The sequence below is a fragment of the Engystomops pustulosus genome, chromosome 1 (genome assembly GCF_040894005.1).
Source record: "Engystomops pustulosus chromosome 1, aEngPut4.maternal, whole genome shotgun sequence".
NCBI lineage: Eukaryota > Metazoa > Chordata > Amphibia > Anura > Leptodactylidae > Engystomops > Engystomops pustulosus.
Window position 1 is genome coordinate 206703184 of NC_092411.1, and position 23057 is coordinate 206726240.

The following is a 23057-nucleotide window of genomic DNA, read 5'->3' on the forward strand; positions in this document are numbered from 1 at the left end:
GAGGCAGCGGTGCTGCGCTGCGTCTGTGTACTAATTAAAAGTACCTGCATCGTACGATTATGTTAAAATCTGAGGGAGGGAGTGCGGACCGGCCCCGGACCGGCCCCAGACCGTCCCAGGACCGACTGGCCCACCGGGAAACTTCCCGGTGGGTACAATGGCCAGTCCGTCCCTGGACACAGCATCACCAGAGCCAATAACAGGCTGAGCAGCGAAGTTGTGAACTCATTTGCTTGAGAGCAAGAGTGTTCAGAAAATCATTGCTCTGCTACTCATTGGCAGTAGATGAGGTCATTTGAGGACCATGGAATCATTTAAAATAAAAAAAAAAACACTTTTTTGGAAAACCCCTTAAAGCCTAGTGCTCTGATTGAGAATTGCATGACACAGTACAGTTTCCTTGTTTTGTCCTGGCTAATTTTATTTTGTGCATTATGTTTTGTGCTATATATATTTTTTTCTTTAAAAAATTTTGATATAGGTATAATACTTAATAAAGAAATATTGAAACAGAAAATAGATCACACACAGCTCTTCCTCCTCCATAGAGTGTATTGCACGCCTCTGTTAATTATGGAAAATGTGGATTTGGGAGAATTGATGCTGCCAATGTTAGAGGCTGCTGATGATCTTCACATGTTCTGGACGTGTCTGGAGTTGAGTTGTGGGAATGGACGTTGAGGCTGCTAGGAAAGGTATTTGGGGTGTAGGTCCCGTGTGACCCAAATTGGGATGCGTAGGAATGCGCAGAAAACTATCGCTAAGCATTGGTTGGATGTGGAGCAGAAGGGAGGTGCAAAGATTTCTGAATATCACGGTCAGGATGGTGCTGAAAGTGTCTATTAAAATGGGATCGGTGCAATTTGAAAAGCAATGGAGCGAATGGATTGAATGTTCGGGAATGGCATCAGTGGAGGTACTACGTGACTGTATGAGACTGCGACGGGAGCATTGCTGGGTGTATGAGATAGATGAGAGTAAAATTTGATTTCAACAATGTAGAGAGGATGCTGGGTCTGATTCTGTGTATTTTGAATAAACGTTGATTAGTTTAAAAAAAAAGAAAAATAGTTCACACCATAATGTGACACCTTCCTTTAAAAATACATATATGAACCACGAAAAGGTGACAGTTAATTAGAATGTGCCATGATTTTCTTTAATTTACATATGGCAAAATGCTACAAATTGCACACAAAGAAAATTAAAACAATATAAATATATTTTTCTCTGGACAGATCAAATCATAGAGAAAGATGAAGGTCCGTATTACACTCATCTTGGTGCTGGACCGAATGTGGCAGCTATTAGAGAGATGATGGAAGAAAGGTAATTTTCATGTTTTTTTATGTTGTCTTCCTCCTGATAAGCCTACCCTGCTGGTTTCTTGATGAAGGAGGGATGAAGGAGCAGAATGATGTTGTGGACACAGAACTGATACAACAACCTGCTGAATTATTCCAAATTCTGGCCTTGAAGTATTATAATAGAACACACTGTATACACTCACATTTAAAAAAATGAAAAAATGATTGTCTCCACTTTCGCAGTATCCCTTCTTTTAAGATGTCTTGAAGCCTTGTGTCTCCTATGCAACTCTCTCTACCCTACATGTCATTCACAATGGCTTTTCAGCTTTTCAACTATGTGTGTGTTTTAAAAAAATGTTCCAAAACAAGGCAGTGAACACTTGTACTAACCTAGAGGTTTTATTCTCAGGTTAGGTGAAAAGGGCAAGGCCCTCAGGATTGAAAGAGTAGTGTATACAGGAAAAGAAGGGAAGAGCTCTCAGGGATGTCCAATTGCAAAATGGGTAAGTAATGTGTGATGTTGCACATCTTATAACATATTGAGAGAGTAAAATTCCTATTACTGTATATACACGAGCATAAGCTGATCGAGTATAAGCCGAGGCCCCTAATTTTACCACCAAAAACTGAGAAAACCTAATGACTCCATTATAAGCCTTCCAGTATATAGCCAGCCAGTCCCCCAATAGTATATAGCCAGCCCCCTTTAGTAAACAGCCAGCCCCCTTTAGTATACCGACAGCCAGCGCCTTTCAGTACACAGCCAGCCCCCTGTGGTATACGGCCAGCAATCCCGCATCTCCTCTTCTTTCTTCTCTCTGCTGTAACAGTGCGCTATGACACATTATGACATCATCAACGGCGACACCGTAGCATCATAGTGTGAGCTGGGCAGCAGAGCACATGACCGCATCTCTGCCGGCTGTTACAGCAGAGAGAGGCAGTGAATAGTGAATAGTGCATTCATTTTAGGACCATGTATTAAGCCTTTAAGGAGATCATTTTAGTTTTTTGCATTTTTCACTCCCTGTCTTTTAAAATCATTACATTTTTTGTTTTTCCGTTTACAAAGCTGTAAGATTGCTTGTTTCTGCATAACAAATTATACCTCCCAGTGACAGGATTTCAGATTCCATGAAGGTTACTGGAAAGCTTGGAAAAAATTCCAAATGTGATGAACACTGAAGAAAAAACACATTTGCGCCAATTTCTTGTGGACACATTTTTTAAGGCTTTCACTGTACAGTCCAAATGACACCTCTATTATATTCCTTGGGCCGGTGCAATTGCAAGAATACAAAAAATGTATATAGCAGTATATGGAGAATTTTGTATGGATCATTAATGACTGGTCCTGGAGTCTCATTCAGTCTCCCGGCTGCCACAGGAACAGATCTTCGCTTCCAGATCCATACCAGCACCGATCTCAGGTGTTAGTGGTTGGTGTTTGCTGCATTATACAGCCACCACTCACCATGTATGAACATGGCTCAGCCTATGAGGCATCGTCATATATCCTTAACCCCTTCCCGGCGGGCGCCGTAATAGTACAGAGCGGCGAGAAGTGAGTTATCGTAGCTGACACCCGTCTGTTACACCCACGACTGGAGGTTCCTCCGATTGTGGGTGTTAACCCCTTACACGTTGCAGTCAATCATGACCGGGGCGTGTAAGGGGCATTTAGCTTGGATAGGATCCCCCCCTATTACCGGGGGGTCCGATCCTCCGCAGCACGATCTTTTCTGGGAATGGTGCTATTGTAACAAAAGGCCAGAAAACATATAGCCTCAGGTTCTACAAAGACCCAAAGCTGTCATGGAGACAGATCGTTACTCCCCGATGATGTCACAGGGCTTGACAATCTAAGCCAAGATGGCAGCGTCCATGCGTCGCCGGCTTTTTACTAGTGAAAGGGTTAACACCCGCAATCAGTGCTAGCACCAATCGCAGGTGTTAAGGGTGGGTGTTTGCTGCAGGGGTGCTTGTTTGCTCCACCTTATTGCCTGGGTTAAAAAGTGTTCTTATACTCCAGAAAATACAGTAATCCTTTTTGTGCTGCTTTATACATCTGTTGGAAATGCTTATATAATAAGTAGAACATAGTACCACAAAACTTGCATTTGTCTGAAAGCTATTTTGTATATAAGGTTGTTGATCTGTTCACAGGTCATTCGCCGAGGTGGACTTGAAGAAAAAATGCTGTGTCTGGTGCGCGAACGAGCAGGCCATTCCTGTGAAACTGCTGTGATAGTGATTTTGATCTTGGTTTGGGAAGGCATATCTACAACTTTAGCAGACACGATGTACAGTGAGCTCACCAATACGTTACGGAAGTATGGAACATTAACAAACAGGCGCTGCGCTCTCAATGAAGAGTAAGTTGAAAGAATTATAAGAAAGAAACCAGGATCGTTGTTGGCCTAGCTAACAATAGCACAATAATATTAAATGAGTAATAATGGAGATATTTTATATTATTTAGGCGTACCTGTGCATGCCAGGGGCTGGACCCCGATACTTGTGGTGCCTCATTTTCTTTTGGGTGCTCCTGGAGTATGTACTACAATGGATGCAAGTTTGCCAGAAGTAAAATCCCCAGGAAATTTAAACTTCTCTGTGATGACCCAAGAGAGGTAAGTTTACATTTTTCTCATTAGTATTTACATATTCTAACATTAGAGATGTCTGATACTTCAGAACTACCTTGGGGTCCTATCCTAATGATAGCAGAAACTATAACGGCATTGCATAGTTTTCAACTATGGAAAAACAGCTGTCACATTACACACCATTATATTTATAGCTTACACACTGTCATGTGATAAAGAATAGCCTTTGATATTCAAGAATTACAAAACAAGCTTTCACAGGCACTGACATAACAAAACTCAGAGCAACAGTCCTTTGGTTGGCCCAAGCCCTGAAGCAAAAATATTCTCCAAAGGAGAACCAATTAGAATGCAACAATAACCACAATAAAGTTGGGACGGTCTTGAGATAGCTCACTGGTTTTACACATCATGAGGTTGTGGCACACCTTGGTAAGGAGGCATCATTTTATAGGACATCTGTTGAATCAGGCAATATTATTTCTCACTGACAGGATTGCTTTCTAATTACTGATAGATTTCAGCTGGTGTCATGGCTTTCTATGTTTTTTCTTTGGACGTCTCCTTCTTCATGTGTTCAAAACTTTTTCCCTGCGTCATGTTTTGATTAATATGCCATTGTGGTTGGATGGATAGCTACCAACATTTTAGAATATCATGTCAATAGAAGCTTTAGAAATATATCAACTGGTAACATGTTCAATACTTTTGTCACCCGCTGTAAATTTGTTTGCCGTTACAAGTTGCATGACTTGGAATGAGCAGTATACTCTGATGACATTTCTGGTTGACTGTGAATGTTAAACTGTTCCATCTAAACAGCAGGTGTCATTTCACTCTATTTATGGTCCTTTTCGGCATATTCAGTGTTTTGATGGCAATTAAAGCTGCTATCTCCGTGCAGCTGGTAATGTGCACACTGATAGAATAGCAGTGTTGGTGTATTGTCTGGTGTTATGTCAATGCACTCTAGTCTGACAATCAGAATGACAGGCTTGAGCAGGTATGGCAACGTGTCTCCATACAGCTAATTGGTTTAATCTAAATGACTGATCTTGCTGGTAACTGTAGAAAGAATTCTCAATATTACTCCTCTCACCTCTGTTTCTCTTGCAATGGTTTCAGTGGGTCATGTTTCTGTTTCCTTTCTAAAAGGAAATCAAAAGTAGATATAGCTTAACTATGCCAATAAATAGTTCAGTAAAGAAAAAATCGAAAAAATCATCTAAATGAGTTGTGATGCTTAAAGAACACCTGTCATGAGGTCTCTGTATTTCGGTCACCACTACCTTTTGGAGAAGCTCACAAGGAATCCATCCCAGCCTTTATCTAGCTAATTCATACATCAATCATTCTAAAATCATATTTTCTGTATTCTGTAAATGAGCCTTGGCACATGGAGAGATAAATTGATGGCACGTCTGTTGCCCCTCCCCCCTGCTCATGTCTGCGAGTAATGTATAGTAAAGCATTGCTATTGCTTTATCTGCTGCCTGTGAGAGACACAGACATCAGCTTCACATATAGGAGTATCTCATACACACAGGCTTCAGGTTGTGTGGCCACCAGCACCAGGAAGAACAAAGAGGATCCAGCACCAGGAGTGTCACATCATTATACAGGTTGTCTGTCATGTGTATAGGAGTATCTCATACGCACACAGGCTGCAGGGGCTGCCAGAACCAGGAAGTATTTAGAGGAGCCTGCACCAGGAGTATCACATCATTAAAATTTTTAACTTTAAAGAAGAACACAATTTACCACACCTGCCCCACCTGTTACATGTTGTACTTTATATTACTTTTGCAGACAAGATTTATATTAAGGCCCCACTCCCACTGGTCTCGGAGTCCCCACTTAAGTAATAGGGCAGGTATGGATGCAATTCACTTGCTCAGGTCTGGGTGCCAACATTATTTGTCCAGAAAAGTGTATCTAGATAAGTCAACAGGTAATCATAGTTATTTATCAGACACTTCTGCACTACAGGAGTATTGACGTTGTTGAATCTTGAAAACAGTGCAAATGGAGTGCTGTAATTAATATCTCAATAAATTATTCATATCAATATCATATGACATACAACTACAGAACACTTTGATTTTCAAATGCATTGATTAAAATAACTTTTTAAGGGTTTTTAGCTTGTGAAGTTCCCGAAGTGTAGATTGATTTTAGGTTTTACCTTACTTCCTCTTGCTCTACTTTGCCCATGAATACCACAGATTCACATGAACAATTAGAGTGATCATTCTCTCAATCCATCTATAGTTAGTGTTTCAGATAAATAGTTATTTATTCTGCAAAGCCAGACAAGCATGCAGACATATGAGTATTAGGGAACAGGCAAGGATCAGGGTACAAACACAGAAAAAGGGTTCAGGTGTTAAAATAGGGTTGAGAGCATAGGTTCAGGGTTTCAGATCACTTTGGGGTTTAGGGTTACCAGATCAGACAGAATACAGGGTTCCGGATCAAGTCAGCATACAGGATTTCAGTGGAGGATACAGGGTTTTGGATCAGCATACAAGTTAGGTCAGGATACATGATCAGGCACTGACTCCGCTCAGACCAGGGTTCAGTGTACTGGCTAAGGTTGGTTGTAGGCTTAGATACAGGTCACAGTTTACACTGTGGTTTAGGAGACTGCTCAGGATAGATACTGGCTTAGATTTAGGTTCCAGTTTAGACTGGTGTTTTGGAAACTAGCTATAGGTTCACACAGAGGTTCCAATTTAGACTTGGGTTCAGAATACCAGCTTAAACTGGATACAGGCTTAGGTACAAGTTGAGGATGCAGAAATTATAACTGCATCATTCAACCCACACAATACCTTTTTGTGGCTAACTGAGTATATTTGGTATTAGCTTTCGAGAATACTAGCTTTCTTTGTTAGACATGTTATTCAACCCACAGCTAAGACTAAAACAGAACTCCAGAATGAACCAACCAACTTTTCAGGGATCAGAAGCTGCAAGGCAGCCCTGGCTGTGGCTCACTCGCTCCAAATGCAGCAGCCAGAGGCCATTCAGAGGATTCTGAATAACATATGATATGAGATTCTACCCCTCCCCCGTTTTATATTTTTGCTTCTATTTATATGTTGCATGTGGTTTTTTGTATTCTTTCTGCATTGTTAATTTGAGTTATTTTGACATGTTGATGATGGATGTTGTATACCAAGCCAAGACTTGCTGCATTTGGCATCAGTCATGCTTTTGGGTCCATTCCCTATAGAATACAGAAGCAATATGTATAGGGAACCTATTTACAAGTGTCTGAAAGGGTTTTTGTACTAACAACACCCTAACAAGAGGCTAAATATTCCTGTCATTGTGACATTTAGACCCTCCCTCAAGAATATGAGTCTGAGATCCCTGTGATATTAATACAGCATACATGTCTGATGTGATTAAATGATATGAAATACACATTTATATTTCTAATTGTATACATAATTTCTTATCTGCAAAATCAGTACATCTGTAAAAATATGTTGGAAAACATATTTTGGAAAGATTTAGAAAGTTTTTATTTATTGCATGTCATCTTAGGAAGAGAAGTTGGAAGACAGTCTTCAGTACTTGTCAACAATGATGGCACCAATCTACAAGAAGCTTGCACCCGATGCCTATAATAACCAGGTTGAGCATGAGCACAGAGCCCCAGATTGTCGGCTTGGCAAAAAAGAAGGTCGTCCATTCTCTGGAGTTACTGCTTGTTTGGACTTTTGCGCTCATTCCCATAGAGATTTGCACAATATGCAAAATGGCAGCACACTGGTAGGTTTCACTTAAAATTTTAAAGTAATAGATAAAAAGGCAAAACTAAATACATGGTGAATTAAAATGTTGATGTCATTTAATGAAGAGTCTCTTTAAATTAAGCAACAATACAGAAGACATAACAAGGCCAAGAAAAGAATGTATTCAGTAATGTCCATTTTTTCATGCGTGGCAAAATATATCAGCCTAGGTATTTTGGTCCCAATAACACTGTTACTGGGTGGTGAGAACCTATGCTGAACTCCCTTTTCAGAAGATCTGCATAGGTTTTTTATTATTTCACCTCTTTTTTTCTTTGTATGCAATTTTTTATGTTTCTTACAATATTCCCCAAAGACATTATACCCATTTGATTGACTCAAAGAAGGCACATCAATGGACTAGGAAAAAGTAGGATGGTCATTTTGACACATAAGCTGCTGTCTAGGCGATTGTAATCATGGTTGTTAGAAGATGTTTAGAGCAGTGGTTACATGAGGGCACACATGGCCAAAGCAGATCACCAGCGAGAGGTATGTTTGCTCTGCCAACAAGCAGGTAGTTGTCTCCATAGTTGTCCCCCATCTAGTTACAGGTGGCTCCTCATACCTCTGCATAGCAGAGGTATGAGGTATGAGGTGTCACAGCACCAGTTATGTGACAGGTATTGTATTCTTCGATGGTCTTACCACTGTTTGCAATTGTTTTATGAAGGAGAAACATGAACTGTGGACTGGAACCATATTGTCTTTAACCACAAATCCAGATTCTATTTCCAAACTGATGACAGTCAGGTTTAAGTTTGAAGGCCTCATGGTGGTTATTATCCTGCTTTTTGCTGTCGAGCAACATATGGGGACCATTTGCTGCCTAGCATTGAAACCGGGGACACTAACAGCTTAAGAATATGTGCAGTAGATATTGTGGTTACATCTGTGTCCACTCATTGTTTGCATATATACAGCAAGGGTTTTTTCAGAAATATCCTCACCAGATTGCAACACTTCTTTTGCCTTCTGGTTGCCAGATTTACCAGCAAACCATGTAGAAGCTGTGCACCTTTATTTTCAATCCTATCTCAGTGGCAGAAATAGGGTGCTAGAGCCTCCCTTTTCCAGCATAGATTTCCACAATAAACTTTGGCTCTAGTGTTGTAATCAATTACATACTGTACACCATCATTACATCTGCACATTGAGATCCACAGACTCATTGTCAAATTACTCTTAGTGGGTCATTTTTAGTCACTGAATGCATTTTTAATAATTTCTCAGCAATTAATTTTCATGCCATATCAATCCAAAAATTTGGTAATTTAGAGTCTACATTGTCCTTCCCTTAGGTTTGCACTTTAACCAGAGAAGACAATCGTGAAATTGGGAAAATTGCCCAGGATGAGCAGCTGCATGTGTTACCTCTTTATAAAGTATCCAATGTGGATGAATTTGGCAGCTCTGAGGCACAGGAAGAAAAGAAAAGAACAGGTGCCATCCAGGTTCTAACTTCTTTCCGCAGGCAAGTGAGAATGCTGGCAGAGCCTGTTAAAACTTGTCGGCAAAAGAAAATGGAAGCCAAAAAAGCTGCAGCCGAAAAACACTTGGCAAACTCAGAACATGGAACAAGCAAAGAAAAAGAGAAATCTTCTCGTTACAAGAATGCACATTCTGATTTAGCTAACCATGAGAAACAGCTGGCAGGTAAGAAACACCAAGTTCAGAAAATCAATGTGCCCTGGGTTTTACCTAATATATATATATATATATATATATATATATATATATATATATATATATATATATATATATATATATATATGTATATGTTACTATACTGTTATATAGGCAGTATTCATGGGATATATTGGGTTGATTTGGGGGTTGCATCAAGGGATGTAATATTTGTACCATAATTATTAGTAAAGGATAATCATATGTCATAACCATTTTACCTTGAAATATGGAAACATAATATTGAGCACTGTTACATTTAAGGCCTTTATTAGGGTATTCTTTTTTATGTAACAAAACAAGCTACAACCATTACTTGAAAAACATGATCTTCTTTAACTGACTATTAATTTTGTTTTAGTTTGATATCTGGTACAGTTTTGGTAAGTTTGGAGAATTATCAATGTAATAATTGAACACATTGTCTGGGATTTGTAAAATAGAACTTTAAACCACACTGGTGATTGGCTCTTTTGATAAATACATCTTAAAACTGTTTATAATAATGTAAATTATATTTTATGCAAGTGTATGCATAATTCAATTTTGCTCTTAATTGCAGACCTTTTACGGATTTCGGGACAAGCCATACAACCAGGTTCAGCTCCTAATATTGGTCAAACAAACCCCCAAAATTCATTTCCTACAACAGATCCAAACAAACATTATGCAAGAATTCCTAACTTGGCTGACCCCTATCAGAATGCCTCCTCTAACTTTGCTGGGTCTAATCAAATGGATCTTTTTCACGCACCTCCGAACTCCTGTGCCTCCACTCCAGTAAATCCATACCAAGGATCCTTAAATCAAAATACTCCATGTCCCCCATATCCATGTAACGGAAATGTTCCAATAGACAACTGTCCTCCTTATCTAAGTCACTATCCTTCACCGGAGCAACATATGTTTTACAGGTTTAAAAACCAAGATCCAGCAGTTAATCTTAGTATGCCTCCAGTTCAGTCATTGTACCACCAAAGGTTTGCTAATAGTAAAACCTATAATAATAAATATATGAATTATGGAAACCAAAGTGCGCAAATTGAAGATTTTAATGGCTGCAATCTCAAACCAAACTCTAATCCCATGGGGTCATTTGACCCTTACCCTGTGCATCAAGGAGATAATCACTTGAGGGATGCTGTCTCCAAGTCAAACCCAAACCTTAGTAATACTGACTACAGTTCTCTAAATAAGAACAGTGATTACCCGCTTCCACACTCCTTCCGGGCTCATGAAAGCAATGCATCCATGGGAGACAGAGCTGGACCTCTACATCTTCATGGTAAAAACAATGACATGCACTCACGTGTAATGAATGGGATGCCCGACATGCTTCCAAGTCTTAATCATGACAGAACTACTATGGGAGGTCTCAATAGAGCTAATGGTGCTAATGTTCAGGAAAAGCCACCAAAAGCCTCAGCAACAATGAAAGAAGATCCACAAGAAGTCTGGTCAGACAGTGAGCAAAGCTTTCTAGATCCTGATATAGGAGGGGTGGCAGTAGCCCCAACTCATGGTTCAATCCTTATTGAATGTGCAAAGCGTGAACTTCATGCTACAACCCCTGTAAAAAATCCAAACAGGAATCACCCTACTAGGATATCACTAGTGTTTTATCAACATAAAAGTATGAATGAGCCAAAGCATGGCTTGGCATTATGGGAAGCTAAGATGGCAGGTAAAGCAAGAGAAAAAGAGGAGGACTGTGAGAGGTATGGTCCAGATTATGTTGCTCCTAAATCTTACAATAAAAAGGCAAAACGGGAACCTGTTGAACCAACTCATGAACCTGCTGAACCAACTTATCTACGTTTCATCAAATCACTCACCCAGAGGACAATGTCAATGACCACAGATACACAAATCACAACATCTCCATACGCCTTAACACGGGTTACAGGTCCTTACAACAGATATATATAGTCTGTTGGGTTACCTCACATACTTCAGATTGGTGCACCATTTTCTTATAGGCTTATTCATGTGGTTGTATGGAATGCTGTGACTTAAAGGGGGCAGTATTTGATGAAACATAAATGTGATCTATCAGAAAGAATACCAGCAAAACCAAGAATGGGTATCTTTACCATCATATTTCTCTTGTCTCAGAAAATGTCAAAGAACACAATCACCCTATGCAATGGTGTTTAACAGTTATCATTACAGGTTAACTAAAAGAAGAAAATGGTATTTTCTACCTTTGACCATACAACATTGTACATCTGTGACCACTTTTATAATAAAAAAATGTCTAGGTAGGAGCTAGAGATAAACTTGCTGTAGTATTACAACATCAGGAATCTTACAAAGACCTTGCGGTGCTGACTTCTTAATGTGCTAAATGATACTGGAATTGCAACTTTTTTAACCAATGCTATAGCTTAATAATGACCTCCAGTGTACTGAAGTAATGTAAATACACAGATAATAGTTTTCAAAGAGACACTGAAAATATTTGGACATTTAGAAAAATTGGTGCTATCATGTGCGTCTTTATGAATACTTAATGCCTTGAAAGATTAATACCATTATTGAGTGTACATAAATGAAACATGTTTTAGAAATGAGAGAAAATGTACACTTTTAACTAAATTTTAATTGTTTTATACATATCCTGTTATATACTAATTTACAACATTTAGTGATCATGAATGAAAGAGCCGACTATTTAATCCGCTATGTTCTACACATCTAATTTGTACATAATATGTTTTTGATTTTTTTTATTGCTTTTAGTAACCAATTCATTATTCCTTAAAATGTTCTTCGATGCCAACCTAGGCTAAATGCCTACAACAAGAAAAACATGAGTGTATTTTTCCTGCATTCAAAAAAGATTACTACAAAGTTTTTGGGGCCGCTGTTTATAATTAAATGAATTTTGACCTTTGATAATCATCAAAGAACACAGAACATTTTAAAGTAAATAATGTTTTTAAAGATTTTTTTGATTAATATTTTAATATTAAGAATTTATTTATTCAATGGTACAAATGTCTGACTTAACAGTAGTCATACTTTTTTTTGGGCACACTTGTCTTTTTTTTTTCTTTGCTCAACCCACAATATTCTATTGGAGTATTTCACCAGGCCCATTAGAATAAGTTTGTTTTCTTAAATTATCTTCCATGTTATTTTGGCTGCAAGAAGTACTTGATACTATTTTCAAAAAACAGCTATGAGACTTTAATTCCATGGCTCTAGGTTTGCATTACAGTGGTGTTTTTCATGTTCAATCTTTTGTTTTAACATATATTTATGAACACATTTATCTCCCAATGTTGAGTTATAGATGTAGATTGTCTGTTAAGTGCTAAATCCAATTATACTAACTGCAACCTGGGATTTTTTTACCTTGCACTTCTTCAGTAATTACTGATTACATTGATGTTACCAGACCATTTTTTGCATTAAATTCCCATTAATGTGGTTTACTAAAGTAAAACACAATACAATGAAATACTGCAGTATGAATGAGTATATAGCATAGGTTCCCTTGTAGACGAACAAATACGGTCCGTTGCTTTGGCTGTACAATTTGTGGCTGCCCCACGGTTCCCATAGACATCTCTGGCACTCAGTCACTGTGCAGGGAGCACACGCTGTCTCACCACACCATGACCGGGCCAGGCAGCTGAAGCACAAAATATAGGCTGTGCCCTATATTTTGGTGTTTTTACGGTGCAGCCACTCACCTTTCAATGGAAAAGGGAGGGGTGAGGAGCGCGTGTATGCAACACAGCCTAAGGTATACAACACAGCCAAAGGGCCAGATTGAAATTGGAAGGACAATTTGAGAAAGTAATTAGTAACAGGGGTTGTCCCAACTATTTAAGTCATTCCCTATACAGAGGATAGGCTATTACAAGCTGAGCAGTGAGGGTCCGACTTTTGGTACACCCACTTGTAATGACAAAGGGACCTCCAGCATTCTGGAGAACAGGGATCCCATTTTCAATCATTAATTAATCAGTAGGTTGAGCATACATCATGCTGCTCCATTCAATTGTATGGTAGTGTTGAAAATTGTTGAGCCCAGTGCTTCTCCATCTCCGACACTCCCATTCTTTGTTTATGGGAGTGTCAGAGATAGCTGAGTTCTGTTCTTGGCTATTTCAATCAATTGGAAACTATTGAATGGTACATCATTAGTTAGCATAGGACCCACATTCGCAGGATTGCTAGGGGTCCCATTCTGTTGATTGTGGAAGTCGCAGCTGTCATACTCTCGCTAATAACTTAAATAGTTAGTATAACCTCTTTAACATTTGAGTTGTAATTTTAGCACTTCACGTTACTGTCCATTGTACTTTTTATGAAAACCTGTTATACTACAATGCACAAAAGTTCATCACCTTCTCCATAGTGCTAACATGCTTCTAAACAAAGGGGAAAGCTATTACATTTTCTAAGAAAAAAAACTGTAATCATGGCCCATAGATACTACCTGCAGTACAGATTTCTCTTTTTAATGTTTTTGGAAAATGAAAGGTGTGCTATAAATAGTCGCTATGAGCAACAAAGACTATTAGTCTTTTAGTTTTCATAAGTCTTCCACTTAATGTTTATTTTATATGGGATGTCTTATTTCTATTAGTTTAAAGGGGTTTACCCATGAAAGAAATTTCTCAAATTCCTATCTCCCAGTGATGTTTAAACAATAAAGATCATTTTTAACCCCTTACTTTACAATTTTTACAAGTTTTATTGCTGTTTTAGCTCCTATCACTCAGTGATGGTCAGTGTAAAATTCCAGAGTGTGGAAGGGGACTCTCTAAACAGGTTTATATACACTTTTATTTAGCTTCCGAACATTCACTAGTATCTGACACAGAAAGAGACAGATCAGAGATTATAGATGAGCTCCATGAGATACATATTACACATGACATTTTCCGCTCTGCTATAACAGCCATTAAATACTATAAGCCCTTCTACATGCCTTCCTCCCTCCCTCTCCCCTGGATAAGGATCCTATCTGCCTGTAGCTTGTAGCTTTACTCTCCTCAAGCTGTGCTGTTGCTTGCCGGACACTTTTCCTGGAATTTAGGGGTAGGGGCTAGAAGAATAGATAACTCAGCTCAATGCAGTGTCAGACAGGAGAACAATATGTCCTTTCGACCCTAAAATCAGAAGATCCAGGGTCGGGTCTAGGGGCAACCAAAATTGTATACACCAGGACTGAGACAGGTTAAAATTATATCTGTGAAATGCTGTATTTTTGTCAATAACATTGAACTAGAGAATGTGTTATTTTGTTATCCTGAGTACATTTAAGAAACTTGTCTTCATGGGAATACCCCTTTAAGTTCAGTTGGCAGCAAATATAAAGAAAAGAACTTACATCAACCATAACATTTATATACAAGTTATTAGATCGCTACAAGCAGCAAACAACATTGTAAAAGACATTATATGAAAACACAGGTTCGAACATACTGGACTGCATGTGTATGAAAAATTTTTACAATGCAAATATCTAACTTTTGATTTTCTAACTTTTGGATTTTAGCAGAGAAATGCACTGTAGTCCACCTAGATGCATTGGGGTAGATTTATGAACAGGCATTTGAAGAGGAGATAATGGGGCATATTTATCAAGTGTCTGAAAGTCAGAATATTTCCAGTTTCCCATGGCAACCAATCACAGCTCCCCTTTAAAATATTCATGAGCTCTGGCTAAATGAAAGCTGAGCTGTGATTGGTTGCCATGGGCAACTGGAAATATTCTGACTTTCAGACACTTGATAAATCTGCCCCATTATCTCCTCTTCAAATGCCTGTTCATAACACATTGATGAGCCAAGTTAATTCAAACATTTTAATTCTGCTTATTCACTTAAAGACAACCCATTTTATTTCTAGCAATACTATTATTAAATTATATTTATCCTCTTTAATTTTAAAGTTAATGCATCTTGTATATATCTGTATTGTGTTCCAGTGGATTAATTGTCTGTTACTTCTAAACTTGTGTATAAGATCTAAACTGCAAAATGTTGTCAGACACTTGTGAAAAAAAACGGTGCTAGATCAATTCTGACATCATCCAAAAATAAGTCACAAAAATCAGCAGAATTTATTTATTTTAATTAAAATCAAGATCGTTATGAAGTGGTTTAGAGTTTATATAATAAGCTATGTAAAATTTAATATTGGAATGGTTTATTAATCCTGCTGGAACTGATCAGAACATAACAACTGCATGTTTCAACAATACGATCACAATTGAGTATTTCATATAATAAAATTCGCAAAGCTGACTTGCTTGGGAGAGAACATGTTACTGTAACTAATGGTGCATTTAGGGTATAGTAAGGTTTTTATGTTTTCAAATATTGGTGGTAGTTTATTATTTTTTACCAAAGTTTCTTATTGAAAATAATATTTCTTTTATGCAATGTTGAATTTTATGTCACAGTTTACATTTGAATACAATAAGCTATTGCAGATACAGTAGTCTTGGTTCAGTATATTTGCATCAAAGCTACATGTTTTACAACAGAAATAACTTGACATATTCATAGTTTTAAACTTATTTATGGTTGTTCACTAACTGCAAAACATGTGGCTGTGCACTCATAGAAGCCCTCATGTATAAAACAAATTCTCTCAGGTTAAAAGTTATCCCATAGTAACCTTTTAGCATATTTCGGACTGTAAAATGAGCCACATTATTAAATGCACATAGAAAAAAAATACTTTCCTGGTGAACTAGTACTATAGAAGGGTAAATTCCTTTTTTACTGTTGGTCCAGGGCAGAAAAAGGTTTTGGTAAGCATCCTTGATGGCCTAGGGCAGATTAATTCTTGCTTTACTTATCTAGTATAGTCTAATATCTGCTTTTCCAGTGATTTGTGTTAAGAAAGAGGTCCCTAGAAGTCTGGAGTGCTGGATTGTAAACATTTTGCCCCAAAGAGAAAAGATTGAGCTCACGCTCCAAACACGATGCCTTGTGTGTGGGAATCGGCACGGGCCACCTCGCTGCTGAGGCATCCAAGCTTCAATAGAAGAATTATTCACGGTCCAGCCAGTATCCAGTACACACTTCTTTATTAGGTAAATCACCGATACAAGAGAGTTGGTTAGGTCTACGCGTAGACCTTACCAACTCTCTTGTATCGGTGATTTACCTAATAAAGAAGTGTGTACTGGATACTGGCTGGACCGTGAATAATTGTAAACATTTTCCCTGGCAACTTAAGGTAGTATAATGATTGTATAATTTGTGATGGAACTAGGCTGGTATAGGGGTTACCTTATGTTTTTAAACTCACTTCTTTTTAATTATTTTATATCTTTATTACATACGGGCTGGTGTTTGCACCTACAGTCAAATTTTAAAGTCTAATCTGTTGAAACCCACAGATTTATGATTGAAACATTTTAATAACTATTTGGAAAATATTTGTATTTCTAGATATTCTAATTCTGTATTTGTTTTGCGTCAACATTTTTTTCATCTATGTAAATTACCTTCATAAAATAAAATCGTAAGTATGATGTCTTGAAAAAGGATATAGATACCTTTTGGGGATTTAAAAAAAAAATGCAAAAAACTTTTATTCAGGAATGTGAATGTCTGATACAAAAACCCATCAAGCTATAAACAAATGAACATAACAAAACTCATTGTCATTAGTTAAAAAATGGAGCTTAAATAGTTTGATTTTATGATTCACAAAATGTTATAGGCTTTCTAAAGTATGCAGAGTTATCAGCAAGATGGTCGCCACTGGAAACTACAAGTCCCATGATCCTTTGATCTAACACACTTTCTTGCTCTGTTACCATAGTAATGATGTGCGTAACTGCCATCACTTACATTACCACAACACTGGCAATACTGGATGCACTGCAACCAAATGAATACAGCCAAACATAGTGATTATAGCATGACCTGCCCAGGTAGGTGGAGGACATGTGGTGTAGACAGGTGACCAGTGGCCATCTTCTATTCTCTGTCTGCTCCATAAATTCTTCATTACAGTGTATGTCTACAGCATTTCTCTGCTAAGGGGAGCAAAATTTTAAATAATTTAATAAAATAAAATTACATATTAGCTTAAATTTTAAGTACCCAATTGTGTATGAATTATGCTTTTTCTTGGAATACCCCTTTAAAAATTTGAAATGGCTTTCACAGTGCAGCATGCATCCATTTAGATATACAGAAAACTGCGGAATGTCATTCAATTTGAAATCCATCAGCTGGTCTGTCTGATGACTTTTGTGATTGCCTTGCTATTGATCTAAGCTGGTGTTATGATCAAATTTTATCAACATTCACTTGATCATACATTAAGTAAGCAGAAAACAGATGCCATCATACAGATTTATATGCTGCTAAATTAATAACACTTCTGAACACTTTTGAATTGAAAGAAATTACAAAAATATTTTTTAGCTCAAAATGTATACAATAAAATAAAACTCTTTTGTAAATTCCTCTATGAGGTCCCATGCATAGTTATGTTCAGGTTTTCTAGTCTCTAGTGTGTCTTCATTACCAATGATGAGCATTGAACCCACTTCAGGGAAAAGAAAATATTCCCAAAATGTATTAATATGTTTTACTTCTTCTCTGAGCTTCGTTCTCTTCCCATTTTGGTAATTACAGAAAGACAGGATAAAGGAGGTACTTAAGTGTGTAGTGTCTGTAGTCTTTGTAAGATAGTTCCTTACCATGCTTTGTCTTTGTTTCTTAATGGAGAACACATGTTAAAAATAGTAGTGGATTTTACATCTCCTTTAGCACAGAATGTCTGATGTCCTAGATTCTACCCATATAATATGGCACAGTTTAAAGGGCTCGTCCATCATTAAAAAATATGGAAGTTTTTTTTTTTAACAAAACGATCCAGCACTGCTGCAGATTAGCTCCCCTGAAATGAATAACCAGTGAACATGTGAGGCTCAATTCTGTAGAAATAAATCACAATATATTGGCAGTTTTTGTTTGGAATAAAAAGAATCTGCCAATGTTGCGCTATACTCACTTATTATTTAGTATTTAATTTGAGTCTTTAAAGTATTTGAGGTAACAGATTCATGTCATCATAAAAAAGTATTTACAATGTGTAACACAGGCAAGTTTTTTTTAGCAAACATATTTTAATATAACCATTCTTTGAGATACTATAATGTAGGTACTTCTTCCAGTAAAAAAAAAAAACATAATTACCTGGAAATAAATTGACCCATGGAATACATGAATTTATATAGCTTTGTAGCTCCTTTATTTATGTTATGTTAATTATAGTCTGTATCAGTGGAGGAAATATTACAAAACTCGAACATGGTGCTCATCTCACAGGCTCACATAGGTGGTGAAACCTCAAGCAACATCAAGCAGAAGTGGGGAAGAATTTTCCTAGGGGGTGGGGGGGGATCCAAAGCTATGTTTATTGGCTTGACCCAGGCATTTGTATATATATCGAATTGCTTGCCTTGAAAATTACTTACAAACCTACTCTTCATTCTTGAAGAAGCAGTTGAAAGAAGTTGCTAAGTGTTACTCCAAGCTGAGATACATGGCTATATGGAGCTAGAAAAAGTATGCAGCTATCTCGTAATACAAATTTGATAATAATGGATATGTAGAAGAAAATTAAAATTAAAAAACAACACATGTATAGAAAATTGATTCTAAACATATGTTTTTTTTAGGTTTTTTATTTTAGAATTGTATATATATATATATTTTATTTTTTCTTTTAAACTAAAGATACATCAATAACCAGATAATAATCAAGGCTATTTATGATGGTGCTATTCAACCTGCTACCAATTTTTAACAATGTGAGCTACAGATACACATTAGGCCTGAGAGCATGTCCTACTTGTCATTTACCTCAGCACTATATTGGCAGTAGGGCACGGAGAGAAGAGTATTGGATGGTATGCCATCATCTTGTCCCAAACACCTAGAGTGAAAATAAATCAAAGAAACTTACATGGCAACTCTTCTAAGTACTTGATAACTTAACAAGTATAACTTGAACTTCAGTCTTTTTCTTCTAAAAATTCAGGGATATTTCAGCTTATATTATTTTCACGGCAATCTATAAAGTTTCTGTAAGGCTCTAGTATCTAGTATGTCATATCCTATTGTTCAATGTTTTCAGGTGCAAGGTGATTCTGATCCTAGTTTTCATTGTATGTGTGTATGTACTGACACATATAACTCTAATTTTGTAAATGTGTGGGATACTTTTTTTTTTTTCTTCAAACTGTAAAATATGTAAAACTTAGAATGTGTAAAGTTGAATGCACTGAGATAAATGAAAGGGACAAATTGTAAGGCAGGGGTTTGGCAAGTAACAGTCTTATGGCTCATGCACCAAGTTGCATCACTGGTTAATTCCATTGTTAACTGCAGTTGCTATGGTTTTAGCAAGTATGCCACAATGTAGCACTTGGAAACTCATTGTTTATGAATGAGAGATAAGATGTGCTGAGTCCTTGGATTATGATAACCTAAAAAAGTATACATTCATTGTGTCCCTGTATCTGTTTAGCCTTAAATTGATCAGTCAGGACTCACATCCTGTATACTATGGTGAATAAAATGCAATTATACATCATATACAAATTATATTACAAACATTTGAAAGGCCCTTCTCCATAGTACAAGAAAATCCAGATATTAGTCCCTCACATTGAAGGGGCCATGCATATCGAAGTTGACAATGATTTTGGTGGGATTGGCATCTGAATATTTTAGACCTTTTAACTTTCCTCTGACTTATTATTTTTTAGAGAAAGGAAGGATCAGGCAACCAATTATTTTGTTTTAAGGAGAGATTAACCGCCACCACCAGCCACCATTATTCTGCTTTCCCCATTGACAACTAATATAAGCTGGGCCCAATATTAATGGGGAGTTGAGAGGAATAGCTATCAACTAACAGCTTGTGAAAGTGTATAATCACCTTGAAACACAGACAATTAGATATTTTAAGTCTAGTCTGCGTGAGGAAAACTACCCTTCAAACTTGTGAATGCTGGTATAAAAGCTTGCAATGAATGGACAAATTGATTTTATCTGTCACATACCGTTCTCATAGATGACAGGATCTGACTCCTAGTACACCAGCATTAGGCTGATGCTATTAGTAACAGAGGCTAACTTAGGACCGGTTCACACAGGATGTTTTTATAACAAAAATTTTATATGCTGCAGATTTAAAATCCTTCCCTCAAATTACACTTCAACCATCAATAAGTAAGATTTTGGAAGACTCTCATTGACTTTTCTGAAGTGTTTAAAAAAACAAATCTGCCGCACAAACAGCAATGGAAAGTCTGCAGCATATATTCCAAATATCAGATCAGCATACCCTTAGTTGTAGTTACTTTGGAGCCCCAGATTTTGTAGCCATTATCTAGATGAATAAAATGGAATTAAAACCAAGGGTGCAACTTGCTAGAATGTAATTCAGTGCATAGCACCATTTAGTGTTGATTCTCAACTTTATTAAACATTGATTCAGAATGGTTACTGTACATACATGCATCACCGGGCTTCCTTCATCATTCTTCATCAAGTCCAAACCCCTTTTCGCAAGTTGTCATACTGTGCAATATACATCTTCATTTTTTATTAGATTTAGTTCCCACTGCCATGGAGTGGGAAACAGTTTTTAACCAGTCACATACTGTGTATATATGTACATTATTTTTTTTTAATGAACATTGTGCCTGTGCACACTATAATACCTTTAATAATTTTTGTAATATTGTGTTTTGTTTAATTTAGCTTTGTTGATTTTGTTGTCATGTAAAAATATGGTGTTTCCAAATGAGGTATAAAACTCTTACTTCTGTAGAAGGCTATATAGGAAGAGTGTTGTGCCCCATGAAGGGATAAACAAGCTTATGTTACCATTCATGTGACTTTCTATTACTGTTGTTTTATTTGTAAAGAAAAATAAACTAAAAAGCAGCAACATACACCATTTGCCAAACTGCTTGCAAAATTAACAAAAAAATATATAAAAAGCAAGGTTGACTTAAAAGATTATGAAAATGTTATCTGTATTTTCGCGTACACATCTGGACATGATACAAAGCAAACATGAAAACCCTAGGATAGGATTTGCAAGGCTGACTATAGCCATACTTGAAAATGCTTTGAGTGTTGTCATCTTTACTTGAACGAACCTTTTCATCTTAATAGGTGCACAGAGTAGTGTGGTCACTTCTATTAAAGCTAATAGTAAAATGTGTATAGGAATCCATGCAGTTTGACACTAAAGTAATGATTTCACGTGTGCATTTTCTCTGCGTACTTTATAGAGGCTTTTTTTATCCTTTAAGTTTTTTTTTTCCCATAAAATGTTGGTATGTGTATAAAATCTAATGATGGCTATAAATACTGTAAGTATTGTAATGTAATGTAATGAACGCAGGCTATTTGAAAACTGTTTATTATATCATTCCTGATAATGCTGAGATGTGGGTGTTTTTAATAAAATTTATATTTATTTAATGCATCTGGTATAACGGCTGGTGTCTGATTTCAAAGAAAGCACGTCATGCTTATTTTATTTTTTCCTCTGTTTGTACTAGATAGGCCACATCCAGTTGTTTTATTATTTACAGACCACTATAACAGTACATTTTATATATAGTACAAACCATTAGTGAAGTCATTTTCTCAAAAAATAATTGCAATAGTAAAAGTACCATGGCTGCTTATAACGCTGAGGACACCATCCATACGTTTCTAATAGGGAACTAAATGAAGAAGTCTTGTCTATTTAGAATCATGATGTAAAGTGATTATGGAATTCTGAGTAGGAGCAGGGCCGATTCAAGCATATTTTTTGCCTGAGGTGAAAACTAAAATGCTGCCCCCCATTCTTCAGTAGCCAGTACTGATCCTTTATCCACACTAGGTTCAGTAAATGCTGAAAACTTTACTAACAATTGTTAACATTCCCACAGGCAGGCTCACTGACACTGTGCGACTGACACTGACTACAGGTACTGATAATAATTAGTGGCAGTTAGTACCTTATAGATGACAAGCTTTTCCATCAGGAGGACTTTATAATGAGATTTCCCATCCATGACGTATCACTGCTGAATTTATGGCCAGACTTCTTCAGCTCTATCCAGCACATCTCCCACCAGTGTCCCTAAAAATACCACAGTCACTTACAGTATAAAGTCACCTGGATAACAACACTGTGCTCCTAAATGATATATACCCCTCACAACACAACTAACCACACTCTCCGCACATATAAAACATTCCTTCATTATATATAAATATTCTACTGGAATTATAGCATTTGCAGCACCCCCTCTAATATGTTTAAAGGTCTTTAATATACCCCCTCCAATTAAATTATATACAGACTCTCTCCTTCTTAAATAAAATCTGGCCCCACATATACAGCCCTCCCAGCTTAGTTATATTCTGTGCCCTATTAACAGCCGCCCCTAGTTTAATTAAAATACAGCCCCATATGCAGAACTCACAGTTTAATTCTAACAGTCTCGCATATAGTCCCCCACCCCAGTTGAATTAGTATCTGACCCTTATATAAAGTGGCCCACCCCCTCTAGTTTAATTATATACAGTCTCCCATAAAAGTACCCCCCAGTTTAATTAATATGTTGCGCCCAT

The 23057-nt window shown here is 37.1% G+C and overlaps 1 protein-coding gene across 2 annotated transcripts in view; it reads left to right on the forward strand.

Moving 5' to 3' along the window:
* TET2 (tet methylcytosine dioxygenase 2) overlaps nucleotides 1-15010 on the forward strand; it is a 98132-nt gene extending 83122 nt beyond the window's left edge. For both annotated transcript variants that reach the window (XM_072118914.1, XM_072118905.1), the window contains exons 3-9: nucleotides 1239-1329; nucleotides 1720-1813; nucleotides 3477-3685; nucleotides 3793-3943; nucleotides 7475-7702; nucleotides 9027-9381; nucleotides 9974-15010. In XM_072118914.1, coding sequence (XP_071975015.1) covers nucleotides 1239-1329; nucleotides 1720-1813; nucleotides 3477-3685; nucleotides 3793-3943; nucleotides 7475-7702; nucleotides 9027-9381; nucleotides 9974-11340 — 2495 coding nt within the window. In that variant the 3' untranslated portion in view covers nucleotides 11341-15010. The remainder of the gene's footprint in view (nucleotides 1-1238; nucleotides 1330-1719; nucleotides 1814-3476; nucleotides 3686-3792; nucleotides 3944-7474; nucleotides 7703-9026; nucleotides 9382-9973) is intronic.
* Nucleotides 15011-23057: the final 8047 nt, after the last annotated feature.